Raw genomic sequence first — 21,276 nt, forward strand, 5'->3', positions numbered from 1 at the left:
AACCAGCAGCCTTTTAGTTACTGGACCATCACTCTTAACCGCTAGTCTACCTGCTCCCCCTCAACCCACTTCTTCTCTAGAAGTTGATGTGTACCTTCCGCTTAAATGAGAACATTGAGCAATGACATGAAACCTAAGCCTCAGGGATATTTTACCTAGGATCCGATTTGTCGATACTTAATGTACAGTACCTCAGTTTTTGATATGAGTCTTTCTCTCTATTTTTTCTTTAGCATCCCTGTTGACTATACCTGTGGCTCAGATTTGTCTCCAGCTGATAACAATGGTAGTAGCCTGGGAAGCAGGTCACATGTTATTATGTAACAGGACAGAGTCATTCTGTATGTTGATTTGTTGTCTAGAACCTGTGTGGTTGGATGTACTATAAGTTGCATGCCAAGAGAAGGAAGAAGCACATCTAGAGTACATGTTTGTGTTTCCTGGCCTGAGCCTAAGAGCCTCAGTACAAACGTGATGGGTATCTCTCCAACAGTCTGGCATCTGTTGTTCTTCATTTCGGAAAGAAGGCTAGTGGATAGGATGGGGCTTTAATGTCAAACTTCACCACTGATGTCAGACTCAGACTGTCAGAGCAAGGCCACAATGACAGCTTTTTTTGGGGGGGACTCAGAACTTAAAACAGTCTATTTTTTCCCACAGGTGGTTCTCCTTTCACTGGAATGAGAGTGCAATACTATGTAAATATTGGCTTAAACATTCTCACTTCTAGTCAACAGTCTATCATCATTATAGTTGGCTATAGGGTTTCAATCTTAGCCTGAACAAATAGAATCAAGCCTGTATGCTGTTTTATTACTTTCATAATATAATAATATGCCATATGCTATTTTCTCCAAAGCGACTTACAGTAGTGTGTGTGCATACAAATTTGTTTGGGTGGCCCCAGCGAGAATCATACCCACAACCCTGGCGTTACAAACAACCACTATTCATGAGTAAATGAAGACTGCTTAATGATCAAAAATCTGTTCGCATCTGTTACAAGACCATGGTGCTTGCCTATGGAGCTGTGAGGGGAACGGCACCTCCGTATCTTCAGGCTCTGATCAGTCCCTACACCCAAACGAGGGCATTGCGTTCATCCACCTCTGGCCTGCTGGCTCCCCTTCCTCTGCGGAAGCATAGTTCCCGCTCAGCCCAGTCAAAACTGTTCGCTGCTCTGCTCTGGCACCCCAATGGTGGAACAAGCTCCCTCACGACGCCAGGACAGCGGAGTCACTCACCACCTTCCGGAGACATTTGAAACCCCACCTCTTTAAGGAATACCTGGGATAGGATAAAGTAATTATTCTACCCCCCCCCCCCCCCCTTAACAACAACCAAAAAAAATTGTAAAGTGGTTAACCCACTGGTTATAGGGTGAATGCACCAATTTGAAAGTCGCTCTGGATAAGAGCATCTGCTAAATGACGTAAATGTAAAAAATGTAAATGTAAAAAAGGGCTTCAAATTTATTTTACAGAAACACTAACTGAATTCATCAGGGAAATGTTATGAATGTGTTATTGAATTAATAGGAAATGTTCAGACAATGCACCGTCATAAATAGATGAATGACACAATAGCCTTTGAATTGTCTCAGTTTCACTTTCTTATTCAGAGATGATCCTTGTTATCCTTTCAGAAGAAACAGAAAAATGAAGAGAGCGAGAAAAAAACGTAATATACATAAGACAACCGGCAGCTAAATTAAAAGATTATTCCCCTGTTCAGCCAAAGCCCATGAGACTTGAAGGATTTGGAATCCGTTACCGGTTTCTTGTGCATAATTAAGCAAATCCATCATTCCCCCATGCCTTGTTGCCAGAGGGATTTTGCTGGGTTTCTTTCTGCCTCGTATTGGGTGGAGCAGGTGCTGAGTGCTTAGTTACCTCAGGCTTATTAGACCCAATGAGGCACAGACTGGACCTCACTGGTTTATCACAAAGAAAGGCAGAATCTGGGTGGTATAGTTCTTGCTATCTCTCTCTCTCGCACTCTCTCTCTCTGCGTTGTCTCTCTCTCTCTGTCTGTCTCGCTGTCTCTCTGTGTGTCTCTCTGTCTCTCTCTCTGTGTGTCTCTCTGTCTCTGTGTCTCTCTCTCTCTCTCTCTCTCTCTCTCTCTCTCTCTCTCTCTCTCTCTCTCTCTCTCTCTCTCTCTCTCTCTCTCTCTCTCTCTCTCTCTCTCGCTCTCTCTCTTTCTTTTCCTTTTCCCGCCCAAACATGATGGTCGCTTCATGACTTTAATGAACCATTTCCATATTTCCCGGTGGCTGTCATCTGTGGAGAGGCGGTGTGTGAAGAGAAATGAAAACACACGCAAGATTGTGGTCGACCTCGGTCCATAGCAAGCACAGTGTCTTGGGCATGGGCACAGTGCAGCCTGATTCAAACCATACAGTAGGGCTGAGCCAGCACAGTACGGTTCGGTTAGGATGTACAGTACCAGTCATAAGTTTGGACACACCTACTCATTCAAGGGTTTTTCTTTATTTTTACTATTTTCTACATTGTAGAATAATAGTGAAGACATCAAAACTATGAAATAACACATATGGAATCAAGTAGTAACCAAAAGAGTGTTAAACAAATTGAAATATATTTTATATTTGAGATTCTTCAAATAGCCACCCTTTGCTTTTATGACAGCACTCTACACACTCTTGGCATTCGCTCAACCAGCTTCACGTGGAATGCTTTTCCAACAGTCTTGAAGGAGTTCCCACATATGCTTAGCACTTGTTGGCTGCTTTTCCTTCACTCTGCCATCCGACTCATCCCAAACCATCTCAATTGGGTTGAGGTAGGGGGATTGTGGAGGCCAGGTCATCTGATGCAGCACTCCATCCTTCTTGGTAAAATAGCCCTTACACAGCCTGGAGGTGTGTTGGTTCATTGTCCTGTTGAAAAACAAATGATAGTCCCACTAAGCCCAAACCAGATGGGATGGCGTATCGCTGCAGAATGCTGTGGTAGCCATGCTGGTTAAGTGTGAATTCTAAATAAATCACAGACAGTGTCACCAGCAAAGCATCCCCACACCATAACACCTCCTCCTCTATGCTTTACGGTGGGAACTACACATGCGAAGATCATCTGTTCAACCACACCGCGTCTCACAAAGACACGGCGGTTGGAACCAAAAATCTCAAATTTGGACTCGAGGCCAAAGGACAAATTTCCACCTGTCTAATGTCCATTGCTTGTGTTTCTTGGCCCAAGCAGGTCTCTTCTTCTTATTGGTGTCCTTTAGTAGTGGTTTCTTTGCAGCAATTTGACCATGAAGGCCTGATTCACACAGTCCCCTCTGAACAGTTGATGTTGAGATGTGTCTGTGACTCGAACTCTGTGAAGCATTTATTTGGCCTGCAATTTCTAAGGCTGGTAACTCTAATGAACGTATCCTCTGTAGCAGAGGCAACTCTGGGTCTTCCATTCCTGTGGCGATCCTCATGAGAGCCAGTTTGATCATAGCGCTTGATGGTTTTTGCGACTGCACCTGAAGAAACTTTCAAATTTCTTGAAATGTTCCGTATTGTGATGATGGACTGTCGTTTCTCTTTGCTTATTTGAGCTGTTCTTGCCATAATATGGACTTGGTATTTTACTAAATAGGGCTGTCTTCTCTATACTCCCCCCCCCTACCTTGTCACAACACAACTGATTGGCTCAAACACATTAAGAGGGAAAGAAATTCCACAAATTAACTTTTAAGAAGGCACACCTGTTAATTGAAATGCATTCCAGGTGACTACCTCATGAAGCTGGTTGAGAGAATGCCAAGAGTGTGCAAAGCTGTCATCAAGGCAAAGGGTGGCTATTTGAAGAATCGCAAATATAAAATATATTTTGATTTGTTTAACACTTTTTTGAGTTACTACATGATTCCATATGTTTTATTTCATAGTTTTGATGTCTTCACTACTATTCTACAACGTAAAAAATAGTAAAAATAAAGAAAAACCCTAGGTGTAGGTGTGTCCAAACTTTTGACTGGTAGTGTATATGATGTGAATCAGGCATATTGTGTTTGATTGCAGGGTTCGCTGTGAGTGTGAGCTGACAATAGACTTCTTTGTTTGACCAGTAGTGTAATAGAGGATGGGTGGAATGCCCCAGAGCCAAGACTTACATTTACATTTTAGTCATTTAGCAGACGCTGTTATCCAGAGCGACTTACAATTAGTGAGTGCATACATTTTTCATACTGACCCCCCGTGGGACACGAACCCACAACCCTGGCGTTGCAAGCGCCATGCTCTACCAACTGAGCTACACTTAGAGACCTATCTGATGTTTACTTCACTCAGCTATCTGAGACTAGATTTGGTCAGGTTTGGTCAGATCTGACAAACAAGCTTTGTTGGAGTTTTGTTTTGGAGTATTGTGATAGAACACCTCTGGCTAGATGTTAATGGGATGAAATTTTGTTTTATTTTAAGTTGCTATATATATTGCATGCTATAGTCTAAAGCTGATTTTAGTATTGAGAAATTACGTTGATTGCCACTAATAACATGGTTTCAGCATATTCACAAGCGATAATGTATATTACTAAATAAATACCTGCGACATATCGTTCAAATAACTACTCCATCATAAAAGTGCCAGTTGTGTGAAATATGAAGGGTTTATTTGACTGAGTGAGACGGTGAGATGGGAGAGGAAATGGCTTATTAACCATGCAACCAGTCTAGTGGATGAGACACACAAAAGACAAAGACCGGCTTGCTGTGCCACCCGTCCTCTTTGTGTCTGCCCGAGTGTGTGTGCCCTCTAACCTGGCCAGACTGTTAGCTATTGTACAGTAGAACTACCCCGTTGTACAGACATACCCTTGGGTGACATATGGACCGCCTCTCTATCCTCATTGACCCCCGTGCTCTAACCACCAGCACCCCCCCCCCCCCCCCCCCCCACCCCCCCCGACACCGGCTGGGCTAGAAATGTAATGAGCCCCGCTGGTTCAGCTTTTCCCCCTCATGAAAATGTTTGTGTGAGAAAGATGGAGGATGGCAAGCTAGACGGGCTGCTGCTGTGTAGTGTACATTCCATCCATTGGAATCTCCTATGTTTGATAAGCAGCAAGAGGCTGGGTGCCTGCCAGGTGTGTGTGTGTGTCCTCTGACAGACGTGAAGCACGGATGGGTCTCACAAATTGAGAGAGGCGTGTTTTTCTTTGTGTGCCATACATTTTTTCAGCCTTGCTGTCTTAGCCTTGCTGTCTCAGCCTTGCTGTTTTAGCCTTGCTGTCTCAGCCTTGCTGTTTTAGCCTTGCTGTCTCAGCCTTGCTGTCTTAACCTTGCTGTTTTAGCCTTGCTGTTTTAGCCTTGCTGTCTCAGCCTTGCTGTTTTAGCCTTGCTGTCTCAGCCTTGCTGTCTCAGCCTTGCTGTCTCAGATTTGCTGTTTTAGCCTTGCTGTCTCAGCCTTGCTGTCTCAGCCTTGGTGTCTTAGCCTAGCCTTGCTGCTCTGCTTTAGCTTAGCAGGCTTACCAGTAAGACACATGTCTGTTGAATGAGACCACTACCACACACTGACTGACTCCATAGTTAGATCCACAAGATTGAAAGTAGCTGTAGTAGGGCTGGCACAATAACCGTGTAACTGCCGGTTATGGATGAAGGCAGTCATGCAAATAAAATAACTGTCCTAACTGTGTGGCGTGAACAGCTCACTGAAGACGGGGCGGCCGAGCATTTGTGCGGTTGAGTCCGTTTCTGCGAAAAAGAAAAGGAAAATGAATGCTATTCAACAGGTTATTACGGTAACCCCCGCGGTCATTTGGCTGACCAATAACCGTCATTTGAAAATGTATGCAGTATGAAAATGTATGCACTGACTGTAAGTCGCTCTGGATAAGAGTGTCTGCTAAATGACTAAAATGTAAATGTAAATGTAAAATTCCATGACTGTCACAGCCCTTGGTTGTAGTCTCATTAGTATGAATAGCACTAGTAATGGTAACAGTGGATTCAGCATAGGGCTCATTAGCCCACCTACTTCTACCATAACCATAGAGATGTCTGTTCTAGGGGTTATATTTCTATGGTCATAGCCCTGTCTGACCCCAGACAAGCAAAAACAAAAAGAGACGCTACCAGTAATTACCAAATTTCTAATCAACATTGACACTTTCTAGCCTGGGGCTTAGGTGACTACTACTTTGAAAAAACATGCCTCTTCTCTCCAAATTAGTATCTATCCCAAGCAAACCCCCACTGCTAGGCCTATATCCATCCATGACAGTAGTGGTGGGTTGAGTCCCTAAATTATCCTGGACATAGTGTAATGATTTCCGTGCACTAAGCTGTTATTAGAGAAGACTGAGATACTTAATGTGTTTATAACTGGAGTCTCTAAGAATGCAGGCAGGAAGCTGAGGAGGAGTAGAGAGCAAGAGTCTTCAAGCGATCTTTGCACCTTAAAGGGATACTTCAGGATTTTGGCAATGATTTTGGCTATTTTTATGTCTCTGCGTGCAATTTGAAGGAAGTTGCTAACTAGCATTAGTCCAATGACTGGAAGTCTATGGGTAGTTAGCATTAGCTTGCGAAGCTGCCTCTAACTTCCTTCATACTGGACACAGAGACATAAAAATGGTATCCACGAGTTCAACTGACTGGGGATTTTTCCAAAATTGTGAAGTATCCCTTTAATTGTGTGTTAAATAGTGTAAACACTCCTCATATGTCATTGGTATACTCTTGACAAAATCTCTTGTGGAACTGCAGTTTATTCTCATTGAGATAACGCCTCCTTTATTCATCCAGGTTATTCTCATTGAGATAACGCCTCCTTTATTCATCCAGGTTATTCTCATTGAGAACATCTCCTTTATTTATCTCAAGAGAGAACTGTTCTGTTTACAGCTGCTACAGTACTTATACACACTGATTCAGCAACATGTAAATATTTATGCTCAATTGAACTCTAGCCCATTATGTTTATGTGTCATTATGCCTTTATGTTTATGAGCCCATATGTAGCCACATGGCCAGATTGACTGAGTCACCTTGGGCAACATGATCACAGCATTCATCTGGAGCAAATGAGCTCGAGCGATGACACGGCATCAAGTCACACTATTCACTGGGTGGTAGGAGGGTGTGAATAAGAGGTTAGGTTGGGTACTGTACAACCAGCCCTTTGGGTACCATACTGTACAACCAGCCCTTTGATCTGACTGGGAGGGAGTCTATTGAGCCTGACTCATTAATTGGTGTAAAATCAACTGAGGACCGTGACTACGCCCTTTGCCATCGACTAGTGTTGTAGTGCCACTGCAAAACCATGATGGCGGAGAACAATATGTGCTCTGCCACTGAATACTGGAGGCCACACAGTGGCACAAAGCCATGATGAAAGCCATGATGGCATACACATCCATGTCCATATATACTTTAGTAGCTGATTTCTTGCTCTCTTAGCATGTTCTTGAACATTCTGTCATTTCTGTAACACCATTTCATACATTTCATTTTCAATGATCTCTCTTGGGGGGAAGAAGCCTCTCTGTTTGCTGTGCTGGGTTGTGTATTTAGTTGTGGATAGGTGGGTGTGGAGGCAGGTGGTGGAGGGGGGGGGGGCAGGGGGTGGAGGATGGGAGTGGGGCAGGGTCTCATAGCCGTGGCTGAGTGGTAGCTGAGGAGTGGCAGCTACAAGCTTAGGTTTAGCATGTATTATTACTGCACATGACACTGTATTGCTGTGGTTAAAACGTAGCAACTGTATGACTTCACATGTACTTCAGTTTCCACTCTTGGCCCTGCCCTCGGTTAAGCTGCCTAGGAGGGGAGGCCTAGTGTGAGAGGGTAGTTGGCTAAAAATACTGTAGCTATTCTAAGCCTTTACCATCCATGTAGAAAGGAGAAGAACTAGGTTTAACTAGTGAACTGTGTTCTATTTAAATATACACTTTAGTATATATTTTTTCCTGAATTGCAGAAGCTTATTCGTCTCTCTGTTTGTCTTATAGGCCTAGGCCATGGGGGGAACCAAGAGCAAGCCCAAAGACATCAGCTCGGGAGGAGGGGGCGGCAGCCACAACTTCAGCCCTGCCCAGCATACCCTCACACCCAATCGGAGCCCTGCAGTGGATGGGACACGCCAGCCCACTCAGCCCATGACCAATACCCCGGAGCTGGCCCTGTTTGGGGGCGCGGAGTCCACCAGTAGCATCACGTCTCCTAACAGAGGGACACTCGCAGGTAAGACACTAGGGCCCAGATAACCCACTAATAACCTAGTATGGCATATAAATAAATTATAAAAATTTTACATTTTACATTTTAGTCATTTAGCAGACGCTCTTATCCAGAGCGACTTACAGGAGCAATTAGGGTTAAGTGCCTTGCTCAAGGGCACATCGGCAGATTTTTCACCTAGTCGGCTCAGGGATTAGAACCAGCGACCTTTCGGTTACTGGCACAACGCTCTTAACCACTAAGCTACCTGCCTGCCGCCCAGAGGAGCATTTAAATCATTTAATTTCACTAAAGAAATAATTGTTATATAAAACGGATAGAGCTCCATTGGATGCCATTTATTCGATGCTACTGACTACTGTAGTATATGCAAATCTTATTCAGTACAATTTGAAACACAGCTTATTCGGGATATATGAATTGTACATATTGTGTATTTTTAAACATGGTATTGCTATATCACTTAATATTTCATGATCCTCTCCACTGAGATAAGTCTCTGTCTGCTCTCTCCCCCACAGGAGGAGTGACAACATTCGTGGCACTGTATGACTACGAGTCTCGCACTGCCTCCGATCTGTCTTTCAGGAAGGGCGAGCGGCTACAGATAGTAAACAACACGTGAGGCAACATCACACACACACACACACACACACACACACTGGGATGAGGATAATGTCACACCTACAGGGATAGACACAGCCATACCCCCCCACGTACATTTAGTAATAATGCCCGGGAAGCCAGGGTTTGGAGGATATAATATATCCTCCAAACACCGGCTTCGAGGGCATTATCACTTTTATACATCGGGTTACCAACATATTTATATAATGATTGACATATTTTCATTAAAAACGTTATTTTGATGAATTTATTCATACTATTTCATCCTTCCACAAGATAGTCCCGACACAAATCTAGGGTTGCTACCCAAGCCGGCTGGTTGTTCTTCCTTCTATCCGTTTGGTTGCCGGAGACGCGACCCAGTCGTTTGTTCTATTGCCATACTGGCTGGCAATGTTCTTATCCCTTGCTTGCTAGCTAGCCAACTACGGCTAACATACAGTCACGTCAAACAGTGCAGCCAGAATAACAGCAAAGTAGCTGCATTTGCATTTGTTTAAGCTGTTTTCTAGTGACATTAATTTGGATACATCCATAACAATGAGCTAATGATGTGCGATTTCACCTGTCATAGAAAATGTGCTCTCTCGCCAAGACACTGTTGTTCAGAGGAGCTAGCCAACAACACAGCTAACACAATCATTTCAAACTGAAGCTGGAAAGACTGCAAACTAGCTGCACTTCATTAAGTTTTACCTGTTTTCTATTGATATTTCTTTGTATATATCCATAAAAGTGATGCTGATTCATGATTTCGACTGGCTGAGAAAAGCTTCCTGCCTGTCTGTCTCGTCCCGACACGTTCATTACTATGTGACAGCTGGAGATCGAATTTGAATATTGAAACAATGTTGCAAATGTCGGAGAGACAGACCGGAAGGTTTACACAAATCTCTGCCGTTGAAAACTAAATGTTAGTCTAAAAGAAATGTGAGATAATGTCTAGATGCTTTTTATAGTGGAGATCAAGTTTATAAAGTGCCTGGCTGGGCTGATGAGACAGTGGATTGGGCAGTCAGATGGAACAGAGTAAATAGACATTTTAACGTCATAGATTTAGCTGGTGGTAACTTGTGGAATAGACACCGGCTGGAATGCGGTTTAAACCAATCAGCATTCAGGATTAGACCCACCCATTGTATACACACACACACACACACACACACACACACACACACACTCACTGTACTCTGCATGTCTGATCTCTCGCTGCGCTGGCTGGCTGTTCTGCCCCCAAACCCCCTCTGTACAGCCCGTAACCATAGGAACAGGCTCCCTTAATAAGGATCTGTTTTGTGTGAGCTGACAGGTTTTTGTTCTAGATTTACTATTTTCTCATGCTCATTCACAAAAGCACAGCTGTATGTCTCACTGGTGCTTCTACTTGGAGGCTGATATTTCTTTTGTTGCGACTAGCCCCTTTTTTCCCTCTACCTTAGTTGAATGCACTGATTACTTGATAAGACTGTCTGCTAAATAACTAAAATGTACGTGTTCAAATGATAAAAATGACTGTTCATTCATTCTGATAATGTAACCCAATCATGGGGAGTCAATCCGTGATGCTTTTACAAATTTTAGGCTTGCTCTAATCAATAGAAGTGCAGTGGACCATATTATTCTAGTTAGCCCCCAATACTGCAGCTATAACAAAGTGTTGACCTAGAAGGCCTGAGCTGAGAACAATAGAATGATAGAGGGTTGTTGTTGTTGTTGTTGTTGTTATTATTATTATATCTGCCACTGAAGCTGATGCAGCTTTACTCATAGTGTTTAAATTTTTAAATTTTTGTCATTTAGCAGACGCTCTTATCCAGAGCGACTTACAGTACTGAGTGCATACATTTTTCATACTGGTCCCCCGTGGGAATCGAACAACCTTGGCGTTGCGAGCGCCATGCTCTACCAACACTACCAACCTCTACCATGCTCTACCAACCTCTACCATGCTCTATCAACCTCTACCATGCTCTATCAACCTCTACCATGCTCTACCAACCTCTACCATGCTCTACCAACCTCTACCATGCTCTACCAACCTCTACCATGCTCTACCAACCTCTACCATGCTCTACCAACCTCTACCATGCTCTACCAACACTACTATGCTCTACCAACTCTACCAACACTACCAACCTCTACCATGCTCTACCAACCTCTACCAAACTCTACCAACACTACCAACCTCTACCATGCTCTACCAACCTCTACCAACCTCTACCAACCTCTACCATCCTCTACCATGCTCTACCAACCTCTACCATGCTCTACCATCCTCTACCATGCTCTACCATCCTCTACCAACACTACCATCCTCTACCATGCTCTTCCAACCTCTACCAACACTACCAACCTCTACCATGCTCTACCAACCTCTACCATGCTCTACCATCCTCTACCATGCTCTACCATCCTCTACCAACACTACCATCCTCTACCATGCTCTACCAACCTCTACCATCCTCTACCATGCTCTACCATGCTCTACCAACCTCTACCATGCTCTACCATCCTCTACCATGCTCTACCATCCTCTACCAACACTACCATCCTCTACCATGCTCTACCAACCTCTACCATCCTCTACCATGCTCTACCAACCTCTACCAACCTCTACCAACACTACCATGCTCTACCATGCTCTACCATGCTCTACCAACCTCTACCAACCTCTACCAACCTCTACCATGCTCTACCATCCTCTACCATCCTCTACCAAACCTCTACCAAACCTCTACCATGCTCTACCATCCTCTACCATGCTCTACCAACCTCTACCAACCTCTACCATCCTCTACCATGCTCTACCAACCTCTACCATGCTCTACCATGCTCTACCAACCTCTACCAACCTCTACCATGCTCTACCATGCTCTACCATCATCTACCAACCTCTACCATCCTCTACCAACCTCTACCAACCTCTACCATGCTCTACCAACCTCTACCATGCTATACCATCCTCTACCAACCTCTACCAACCTCTACCATCCTCTACCATGCTCTACCAACCTCTACCATGCTCTACCATCCTCTACCAACCTCTACCATGCTCTACCAACCTCTACCATGCTCTACCAACCTCTACCATCCTCTACCATCCTCTACCATCCTCTACCATCCTCTACCAACCTCTACCAACCTCTACCATCCTCTACCATGCTCTACCAACCTCTACCATCCTCTACCATCCTCTACCATCCTCTACCAACCTCTACCAACCTCTACCAACCTCTACCATGCTCTACCAACCTCTACCATGCTCTACCATGCTCTACCATCCTCTACCAACCTCTACCATGCTCTACCAACCTCTACCAACCTCTACCATGCTCTACCATGCTCTACCATCCTCTACCAACCTCTACCATGCTCTACCATGCTCTACCAACACTACCATGCTCTACCATGCTCTACCAACCTCTACCATGCTCTACCAACCTCTACCAACACTACCAACCTCTACCATGCTCTACCATGCTCTACCAACACTACCATCCTCTACCATGCTCTACCATCCTCTACCAACACTACCATCCTCTACCAACACTACCATCCTCTACCAACCTCTACCGTCCTCTACCATGCTCTACCAACCTCTACCATGCTCTACCAACCTCTACCATGCTCTACCATCCTCTACCATGCTCTACCATCCTCTACCATGCTCTACCATGCTCTACCATCCTCTACCAACACTACCATCCTCTACCATGCTCTACCAACCTCTACCAACCTCTACCATCCTATACCATGCTCTACCAACCTCTACCATCCTCTACCATGCTCTACCATCCTCTACCAACCTCTACCAACCTCTACCAACACTACCATGCTCTACCATCCTCTACCATGCTCTACCAACCTCTACCATGCTCTACTAACCTCTACTAACCTCTACCATGCTCTACCAACCTCTACCATCCTCTACCATGCTCTACCAACACTACCATGCTCCACCAACCTCTACCAACACTACCATGCTCTACCAACCTCTACCAACCTCTACCAACCTCTACCAACCTCTACCAACCTCTACCAAGCTCTACCGTCCTCTACCATGCTCTACCAACCTCTACCATGCTCTACCAACCTCTACCATGCTCTACCATCCTCTACCATGCTCTACCATCCTCTACCATGCTCTACCATCCTCTACCAACACTACCATCCTCTACCATGCTCTACCAACCTCTACCAACCTCTACCATCCTATACCATGCTCTACCAACCTCTACCATCCTCTACCATGCTCTACCATCCTCTACCAACCTCTACCAACCTCTACCAACACTACCATGCTCTACCATCCTCTACCATGCTCTACCAACCTCTACCATGCTCTACTAACCTCTACTAACCTCTACCATGCTCTACCAACCTCTACCATCCTCTACCATGCTCTACCAACACTACCATGCTCCACCAACCTCTACCAACACTACCATGCTCTACCAACCTCTACCAACCTCTACCAAGCTCTACCAACCTCTACCAACCTCTACCATGCTCTACCAACTGAGCCACACAGGACCTACAGTGTTGCCAGGACAAACACATAAGCCTAGTGAACCCCCCGATAATGTTTCATTATTATTTCCCATTTATGACCCAAACGCATTGTCTTAGCTTTAGGTAGCTTAGGGGGGGCAGGTTGCCTAGCGGTTAAGAGCGTTGGGCCAGTAACCGAAAGGTCGCTGGTTCGAATCCCCGAGCCAACTAGGTGAAAAATCTGTCGATGTGCCCTTGAGAAAGGCACTTAACCCTAATTGCTCCTTTAAGTCGCTCTGGATAAGAGTGTCTGCTAAATGGCTAATATGTCAATGTAATGATATGTATCATTATGCTTTCTTGATATTGATATTAGTTCTACACCACATTTTTGTGCTTCGAATCACCTTTTCTATTCTGTGTTTTAAATAAGCTCTCTTCTGTCTATACAATCAATGAAAATCCTGCTTTGATGTAAAAGTTTTAGACTAACTTCTGGTTTAATGGTGAGCTAGGCCTAAAGCTTCCGCTGTAGTGTTGGGATGAGGGGATGGTGGATAACTACTGTTGTTGTAATGATTCTGTTCTGTACACTGTATCTCTACAAATCGGCTTTGCTAACATGCTTTCTGTCTCTTTTTTTTAACCCCACCCACCCCCTTCACATCTCCTCTCTATCTCCCCAAACTTTTTCTCCATTGCATACCTTCATAATTGTATTTAGGAGAAAGTTGAACAGCAGGTTAGTGAAGCTTCTGTTGTCTTTGTGTGTCCCAGTGTGTTCATGTCACTAACGCATCATAGTAGCTTGTTCACATGATGATAACTTCCCTGCATTTGGTTAATGGTGTCATGGTACACGTTGGTGTTTGAATCCCCTGTGGATCCATTCCATTAGTATTCCTAGGAGTTGTAGGGCTGATTTCCTAGGACCAGTCCAGGAAACCTCCCTGTAATCTCCTCCTGTTGTTGAGTCCACTCATTAGGAATGTGTGTTAGTTTTTCACTGAGTACTGTCTTTAGAATCACTCCATGTGAAGTAGAATCACTGTGTAAAGTAGAACGTCAGTGAGATTCTGTTCCGTTCTTGTCTCCACAGAGAAGGGGACTGGTGGCTGGCTCGATCTCTGACTACGGGAGAAAGCGGTTACATCCCCAGCAATTATGTGGCTCCCTCTGACTCCATCCAGGCAGAAGAGTAAATCTCTCTCTCTGTATTTAATTGTAAATGGAATGCACCTTGAAGGTGTACATACTGTACAAGCTGACATGCATAGACACACATGATAATAACACACACAAATTAACCTCTGTAATGATTCCATTTCTCACCTTTATCCTACCAGTCATCTCAGATTGCCTATGGCTTCCAGGTAAGGGGCAGTAATCAGAATGCAATACTTCTTTGATTGGGGCATGCACAGAAGGAGTTTAAGTCACTTATTTTCAGAAGCCAGCACGGGCGGTTCTCTCTCTCTCTCTCACACAGCCACACCTTTTCCTCCCTCCTCTGAACCTGGTCCCTGTGTCTCGTGCTCTCTCCCCTCTCTTCCCTAGGTGGTATTTTGGGAAGATCACACGTCGCGACTCGGAGCGGCTCCTCTTGGGTTTGGAGAACAGGAAAGGGACGTTCTTGGTGAGAGAGAGCGAGACCACCAAAGGTGAGTGTCTGAGCCTAGCATCTCCAGTGGAAACACATCACAGATTACACCAAAGTGTCTCCACTGTCAATTAAGACCATATTGGAATGCCGGCCCATTGGCATTGTCCTTTTCTGGGGATGAAGCAGTGTAGCTGTGTAACCATGTTCTTTTAAAGTAGCTGTTTCACAGTTTTTTTTTTTTTTTTTTTTTTTTTTTTTTACATTTTAGTCATTTAGCAGACGCTCTTATCCAGAGCAACTTACAGTTAGTGAGTGCATACATTTTCATACTGGCCCCCCGTGGGAAACGAACCCACAACCCTGGCGTTGCAAGCGCCATGTTCTACCAACTGAGCTACAGGGGACTACGCTGCCGGTAACTGAGTGGGAGCAGTGGGGAGGACTCGGTGACTGAGTGGGACAGAAGTAGGTCATTGTGGAGCCAGGGGCGTGTTCAGCAGGGCACAATGGAGGGGAACAAGTATTCGGATAGAAATATGTTATTGGAACAAACATGCCTCTAGATAACATGTAGAATAAGGAATCATGTTGGCACTTTTCATGACATCTCTATCTGCAACGTTCGACAACCACAGGCCCTACCGCCTAGTTCAAACAGAGAGGGAAGAAGGGGGCATTCCCAGTGGGGCTTTGAGTTCACTCATCAGGCTGGCTCACTGGGCTGGTGCTGCCCTCTGGTGGCAGACTGGCTACAGTTTAGTTTTTGTGGGACCTGTCACAAGGGAAAGGAACTTGTGAACGCAAAAGGACACATTCAAACTACTCTTCCCTTGGAACCCAGGAAGAGGAGAAGTCGCTAAAGGCATCAGCTAATGGATTGAAGAATAAAGGATGAAGCAATATTTCCACCCCAAGGTTATCTTGCTTTCTTTACTGATTTCCTCTCTTATGTTCCTCTCCCCAGGTGCCTACTGTCTGTCAGTCCTGGACTATGACAACACTAAAGGGCTGAACGTGAAACATTACAAGATCAGGAAGCTGGACAGTGGAGGGTTCTACATCACCTCACGCACTCAGTTTAACAACCTACAGCAGCTTGTCGCTCACTACCACAGTAAGTCATTCCTTCTAAACAAGAAGAGAAAATGAGACTCTTTACATGTGAAGAACCAATAACAGTAACACTACCAGAAGATGATATTGGAGCTCACCATGTTTTCTTCCCTTCCCTTCCTCTCAGAGTATGCAGACGGACTGTGCCACTGTCTGACGGAGGTGTGTCCCGTACTTAAGCCTCAGACCCAGGGCCTGGCCCGTGATGCCTGGGAGATCCCCAGGGACTCCCTCCGCCTCGACCTCAAACTGGGACAGGGATGCTTCGGAGAGGTCTGGATGGGTAAGACAGTCTCTGTCCACTATCACTACTGTCTTTGGGATTTAATCAGCTACTGTAGGAATCAGTGTGATTCTTCTGATCTTCAGCCGACTCCCTAAACCAGCTGATCCACTCAGACAAAGCAGGGAGTATTGCCATGTAGAGGACCTCGAATGTCTATAGAGTGCATTTATCATTGCATCAAAAACACATTCCTTGGCAGTTGGTGTTATTTGACAGTTTTGAAAACATGATCTGATGACAATTGTTACTACAACGACATAACTAGCTGTGTAACTTTCGTCTGTGAAGGCACGTGGAATGGTACGACACGGGTAGCAATCAAGACCCTGAAGACCGGTACCATGTCCCCCGAGGCCTTCCTCCAGGAGGCTCAGGTCATGAAGAAGCTGAGACATGAGAAGCTTGTCCAGCTCTACGCTGTGGTGTCTGAAGAGCCCATCTATATTATTACTGAGTACATGGGACAAGGAAGCTTATTGGACTTCCTGAAGGGAGACATGGGCAAGATGCTCCGCCTTCCTCAGCTGGTGGACATGGCCTCACAGGTAAGAGAGTTTAGAGATGGTAAATACTGTCTAAGTGCCAACACACACACACTGTCTGTTTCAGTTAAACCAAAACCTGTGTCTCCTCTTCAGATTGCCTCAGGGATGGCGTACGTAGAAAGGATGAACTACGTCCACAGAGACCTAAGGGCTGCCAACATCCTAGTGGGAGACAACATGGTGTGTAAAGTGGCTGATTTCGGCCTGGCCCGTCTCATAGAGGACAACGAGTACACCGCCAGGCAGGGTAAGACCACTAGAGGGCGCTGATTACCATCTCTCTCTTTCTATTGTCTATCACCTCTCTCCTGTTTGTCTCACTCACCTCACTCTTAATCTTTCGGTTTTCAGACAAATTGGAATGCTGTCCTCAGACATTACTGAGATTTCTCTAGTTTAATGTGTGTCTCTCTTTCTTGTTGCAGGAGCAAAGTTCCCCATCAAGTGGACAGCCCCAGAAGCTGCACTGTATGGCCGCTTCACCATCAAGTCTGACGTCTGGTCCTTCGGGGTCTTGCTGACCGAGCTGGCCACCAAAGGCAGAGTCCCATATCCAGGTAGCTACCATGACTCTTCTAAAATGTCACTTAGTGAACAGATTCCATATGTGATGGAATTGCTTATCCCTCTCAGAGCACGTCCCTTGACTTCTTGCCGAAGACACACAGTGCTGGCAAGCAAGACTTCCTATGTGATGACACTGTTAACCTTTGAAACCATGAAGGTTGACGCAGTATCTTTGGGGTCATCATTCTGTGCCTGCGAATGGTTCCTGTATATTAATGTTTGTGTTCTCTTCTCTCCCTTTACCCTCTCTCTCTGTCTCCATCTCCCTCTTCCTCCCCTCCTCCCTCCCCCAGGCATGGTGAATCGGGAGGTGTTGGACCAGGTGGAGCGTGGTTACAGGATGCCCTGTCCAGCTGAGTGCCCTGAGTCCCTCCACGACCTCATGTTGACCTGCTGGAGGAAGGACGCCGAGGAGCGGCCCACCTTTGAGTACCTGCAGGGCTTTCTGGAAGACTATTTCACCTCCACTGAGCCCCAGTACCAGCCTGGGGAGAACCTGTAGGACTGGAGGGTCTGTAGCAGGGCTCAGGGTGGAAGAGTGGAACAGTGCTCTGGATACAACCAGAATAACCTCTGATGCTCTGACCTCTGTTGTGCACCTGGAACTGAACTGCCAATGGCCACACACACACTCCTGACTATCATTATCATTATTCATTGTGATGATATCATGATTTTGTTATCTTATTGATATCCTTCTGATTTGAAAAGGACAGTACGAATCTCCTGGTTTATTTTGAGTTGTGTTCATGTCTGTCAGTTACTATATGCTCCTATTGACGTTGTGCGGTAGCTCCAAACGCATCATTGGACATTTGACATGAGTAGCCACCTACTGTATGCATCTCTTTAGAGCTACACCTTTAGACGGCTAAAGGAAGCTGATTTCTCCTATCCCAATTGGTTCCTCTCTACAATGAGATTCCATGTTTGAGGATGTTTTCTTGTTGTGGTATGCTGGACACTGTCTTCCAAGATATACCCACAGACTGCTTGAGAAGCAACTCTGAGGGGTATTTTTTTCAGGATATCACTTACTGTATGTTATGTTTTTGATTAATTTTGTTATCAAACCTGGATTAACTGGAATATTTGACATTATTATCAGGCCACAGGCATTTCAGGTGAACATTTCTCCTCTACATTGTAGCCATTCTTGACTAAGCATTTATGATACTACTGACAGCTTGAGGAGTTGGCCGAGGTGGGCGGGACTTCGACTACGCAGAGACTTCCATAGAATTAGAATTTCTATACATGGAACACCTCTCCAGGCACTCCTAAAGAAGAGGAGATGGGAATGATTTGTTTGTTTGTTTGTTTATTTGCATTCTCTATTTACAACTTTTCTAGAAGAAGAAAAAAAGCCTACTGATGAACACAGTCTCCTCTCAGGACTGACACCATGAATCCTGCTGCAATGTTTTTGTGCCAATGATGAAAACTACTCTTTTCTACTCTCTTCTATTGTTTAAAGTGTATTTTTATTACTCTTGATTAACTTTTCTTACTACAAAGTTCAATAAGCGTTTCCCTGTAATTATATACTCCAATGATAATCAACTTATTTGTGAATCATGCTCAAACACTTGTGTACTGCATACCTAATAATACCATCCGTATTCCATCCCATATCTAAGGAATGGATTTTAAGTCTTTGGTTGTTCAAACATTCAGATTAAAACCCAGTCAATGTTCTACAATGGTTTTCAGTTATTTTCAGCAAAGGACTAACCATTAGACCTTTCACAATATATTCTTTGAAAAGTGTTATCAGTGCAGCTGCTGGTCATTTTGGAGGTAATTAATGTGGTTTTGTTTTCATGGAATGATGGAGAGATGATTCTGAAGATATGAGGATTGGCATTTTAAATATCCACTGTCATTGGGAAATTGTACATAAATATCCTTAATGCTAATATTTTTGTATATATCCTGTTTTTAATTTATTCATTTTTAAAGATACTTTTGGTTTGTAAGTCTGTTTTCAGCATCATTCTACCACTGGCCATCATGTCTACAGTACATCCCACAGTTATGGGGAACTGATCAGTGATGAAGTGAAGAAAGTTGTGTATTGTCTTTATATAATTACATCATCCTTATTTGTTCCACTTTTACCTTTACACTTTGTTCATATTGTGGCCATCTATCTGTAAAACTAGGTTCCGTGGTACTCTGCAATCAAAAATATATATAATGACTGACTGGTGACAGAAACTGCCAGAGGCATATGGTTGAAAACAATCTTTCATCAGGTTTCAACCTCCTCATCTTGTCAGAATAAGAGAACGCCTTTTTATATAGCCTCTAAAGGTGCCTCTGATTCTAATTCTGCTATCAAAAACTGTAGTCAAAACTCAATTTCTAAACTGCTATCAAAACTGAATCATACAGTTGAGGCCAAATATATTGGTACCCTTGCACCTTTCTTAACTTATTCCCTATTTCAAATAAAATAAGTTGAAATTGAAAAAAATAGATTTGGTCTCCACCTTGTTATTGAATTTTCAACATTGCAGAACCTATTTTATTTTTGTAAACTTAAGTTTACAATTTTACTTTAGAAAATAAAGACAAATGGCATGGACAAAATTGTCACCCATAGCTAGAACTTGGTTGCACAGCCTTTGCCAACAAAGGGTTCTTGTAGCTTGCTGCATCTTTCTACTTTTTATGTGTGTTTGTTGTGGTTGTTGTCGTACTGGATGACCCACAACCTTTAACAGAGACACAGTTTTTGGACACTTGGTCGAACATTGCACTCCAAAACACCTTGATAATCTTCTGATTTCATGATGTCTTGCACACATTCAAGTCCCCCAGTATCAGAGACAGCAAAGCAAACCCACAGCATTATCAAACCTCCCCCATAATTGATTGTAGGGAGGGTGTTATTTTCTTTGAATGCTTCATTTGGTCATTGGTGAACATAGGAAGACCCCACTGCTGAAGGAGACAAAAGAAAGCACTATTGAACTTCTCAAAAACCCACCTAAACAAGCCTAAATCCTGGGGGAAATGTTCTGTGGACCAATAAAACAAAATCGGAGCTCATTGGCAATACAAAATGTCATGTGTTTTGTTGTCCAATGTTCAACCCAGTGTCCAAAAACTGTGTCTCCATTGAAGGTTCTGGATCTTTCCAGCAGGATGACGACACCAAACACCCACATCAAAAAGCACCCAGGAATGGTTAAGGGATGCTGGACTGTTCTGGAGTTGCCAGTGAAGAGTCAGATCTAAAACATCAACAACCTATGGCGAGATCTGAAAACAGCAGTTGGTGGAAGGCACCCCTCAAATATTAAAGAATTAGAGCAGTTTGCTGCTGAAAAGTGGGCCAAAGTGCCAGTAGAAAGGTGCAGCAAGCTCATTGATGGCTACAAGATGCGTTTGTCTGCAGTTAGTGGCTTGCGAAAGTATTCACCCCCCTTCACATTTTTCCTATTTTGTTGCCTTACAACCTGGAATTCAAATTGATTTTTTGTGGGTTTCTATCATTTGATTTAACAACATGCCTACCACTTTGAAGATGCAAAATATTTTTATTGTGAAACAAACAAGAAATAAGACAACAAAACAGAACTTGAGCATGCATAACTATTCACCCCCCCAAAGTCAATACTTTGTAGAGCCACGTTTTGCAGCAATTACAGCAGCAAGTCTCTTGGGGTATGTCTCTATAAGCTTGGCACATCTAGCCATTGGGATTTTTTCCCATTCTTCAAGGCAAAACTGCTCCAGCTCCTTCAAGTTGGATGGGTTCCGCTGGTGTACAGCAATCTTTAAATCATACCACAGATTCTCAATTGGATTGAGGTCTGGGCTTTGACTAGGC

The 21,276-nt window shown here is 44.1% G+C and overlaps 1 protein-coding gene across 3 annotated transcripts in view; it reads left to right on the forward strand.

The window, feature by feature from the left end:
* Nucleotides 1-19,907, forward strand: part of src (v-src avian sarcoma (Schmidt-Ruppin A-2) viral oncogene homolog) — a 47,634-nt gene extending 27,727 nt beyond the window's left edge. For all 3 annotated transcript variants that reach the window (XM_084184895.1, XM_084184896.1, XM_084184897.1), the window contains exons 2-11: nt 7,975-8,206; nt 8,725-8,824; nt 14,421-14,519; nt 14,879-14,982; nt 15,889-16,038; nt 16,165-16,320; nt 16,612-16,868; nt 16,962-17,115; nt 17,294-17,425; nt 17,729-19,907. In XM_084184895.1, the coding sequence (XP_084041021.1) occupies nt 7,984-8,206; nt 8,725-8,824; nt 14,421-14,519; nt 14,879-14,982; nt 15,889-16,038; nt 16,165-16,320; nt 16,612-16,868; nt 16,962-17,115; nt 17,294-17,425; nt 17,729-17,937 (1,584 nt within the window). In that variant the 5' untranslated portion in view covers nt 7,975-7,983 and the 3' untranslated portion in view covers nt 17,938-19,907. The remainder of the gene's footprint in view (nt 1-7,974; nt 8,207-8,724; nt 8,825-14,420; nt 14,520-14,878; nt 14,983-15,888; nt 16,039-16,164; nt 16,321-16,611; nt 16,869-16,961; nt 17,116-17,293; nt 17,426-17,728) is intronic.
* Nucleotides 19,908-21,276: the final 1,369 nt, after the last annotated feature.

Source organism: Coregonus lavaretus, assembly GCF_964263955.1.
Source record: "Coregonus lavaretus genome assembly, chromosome: 20".
Taxonomy (NCBI): domain Eukaryota; kingdom Metazoa; phylum Chordata; class Actinopteri; order Salmoniformes; family Salmonidae; genus Coregonus; species Coregonus lavaretus.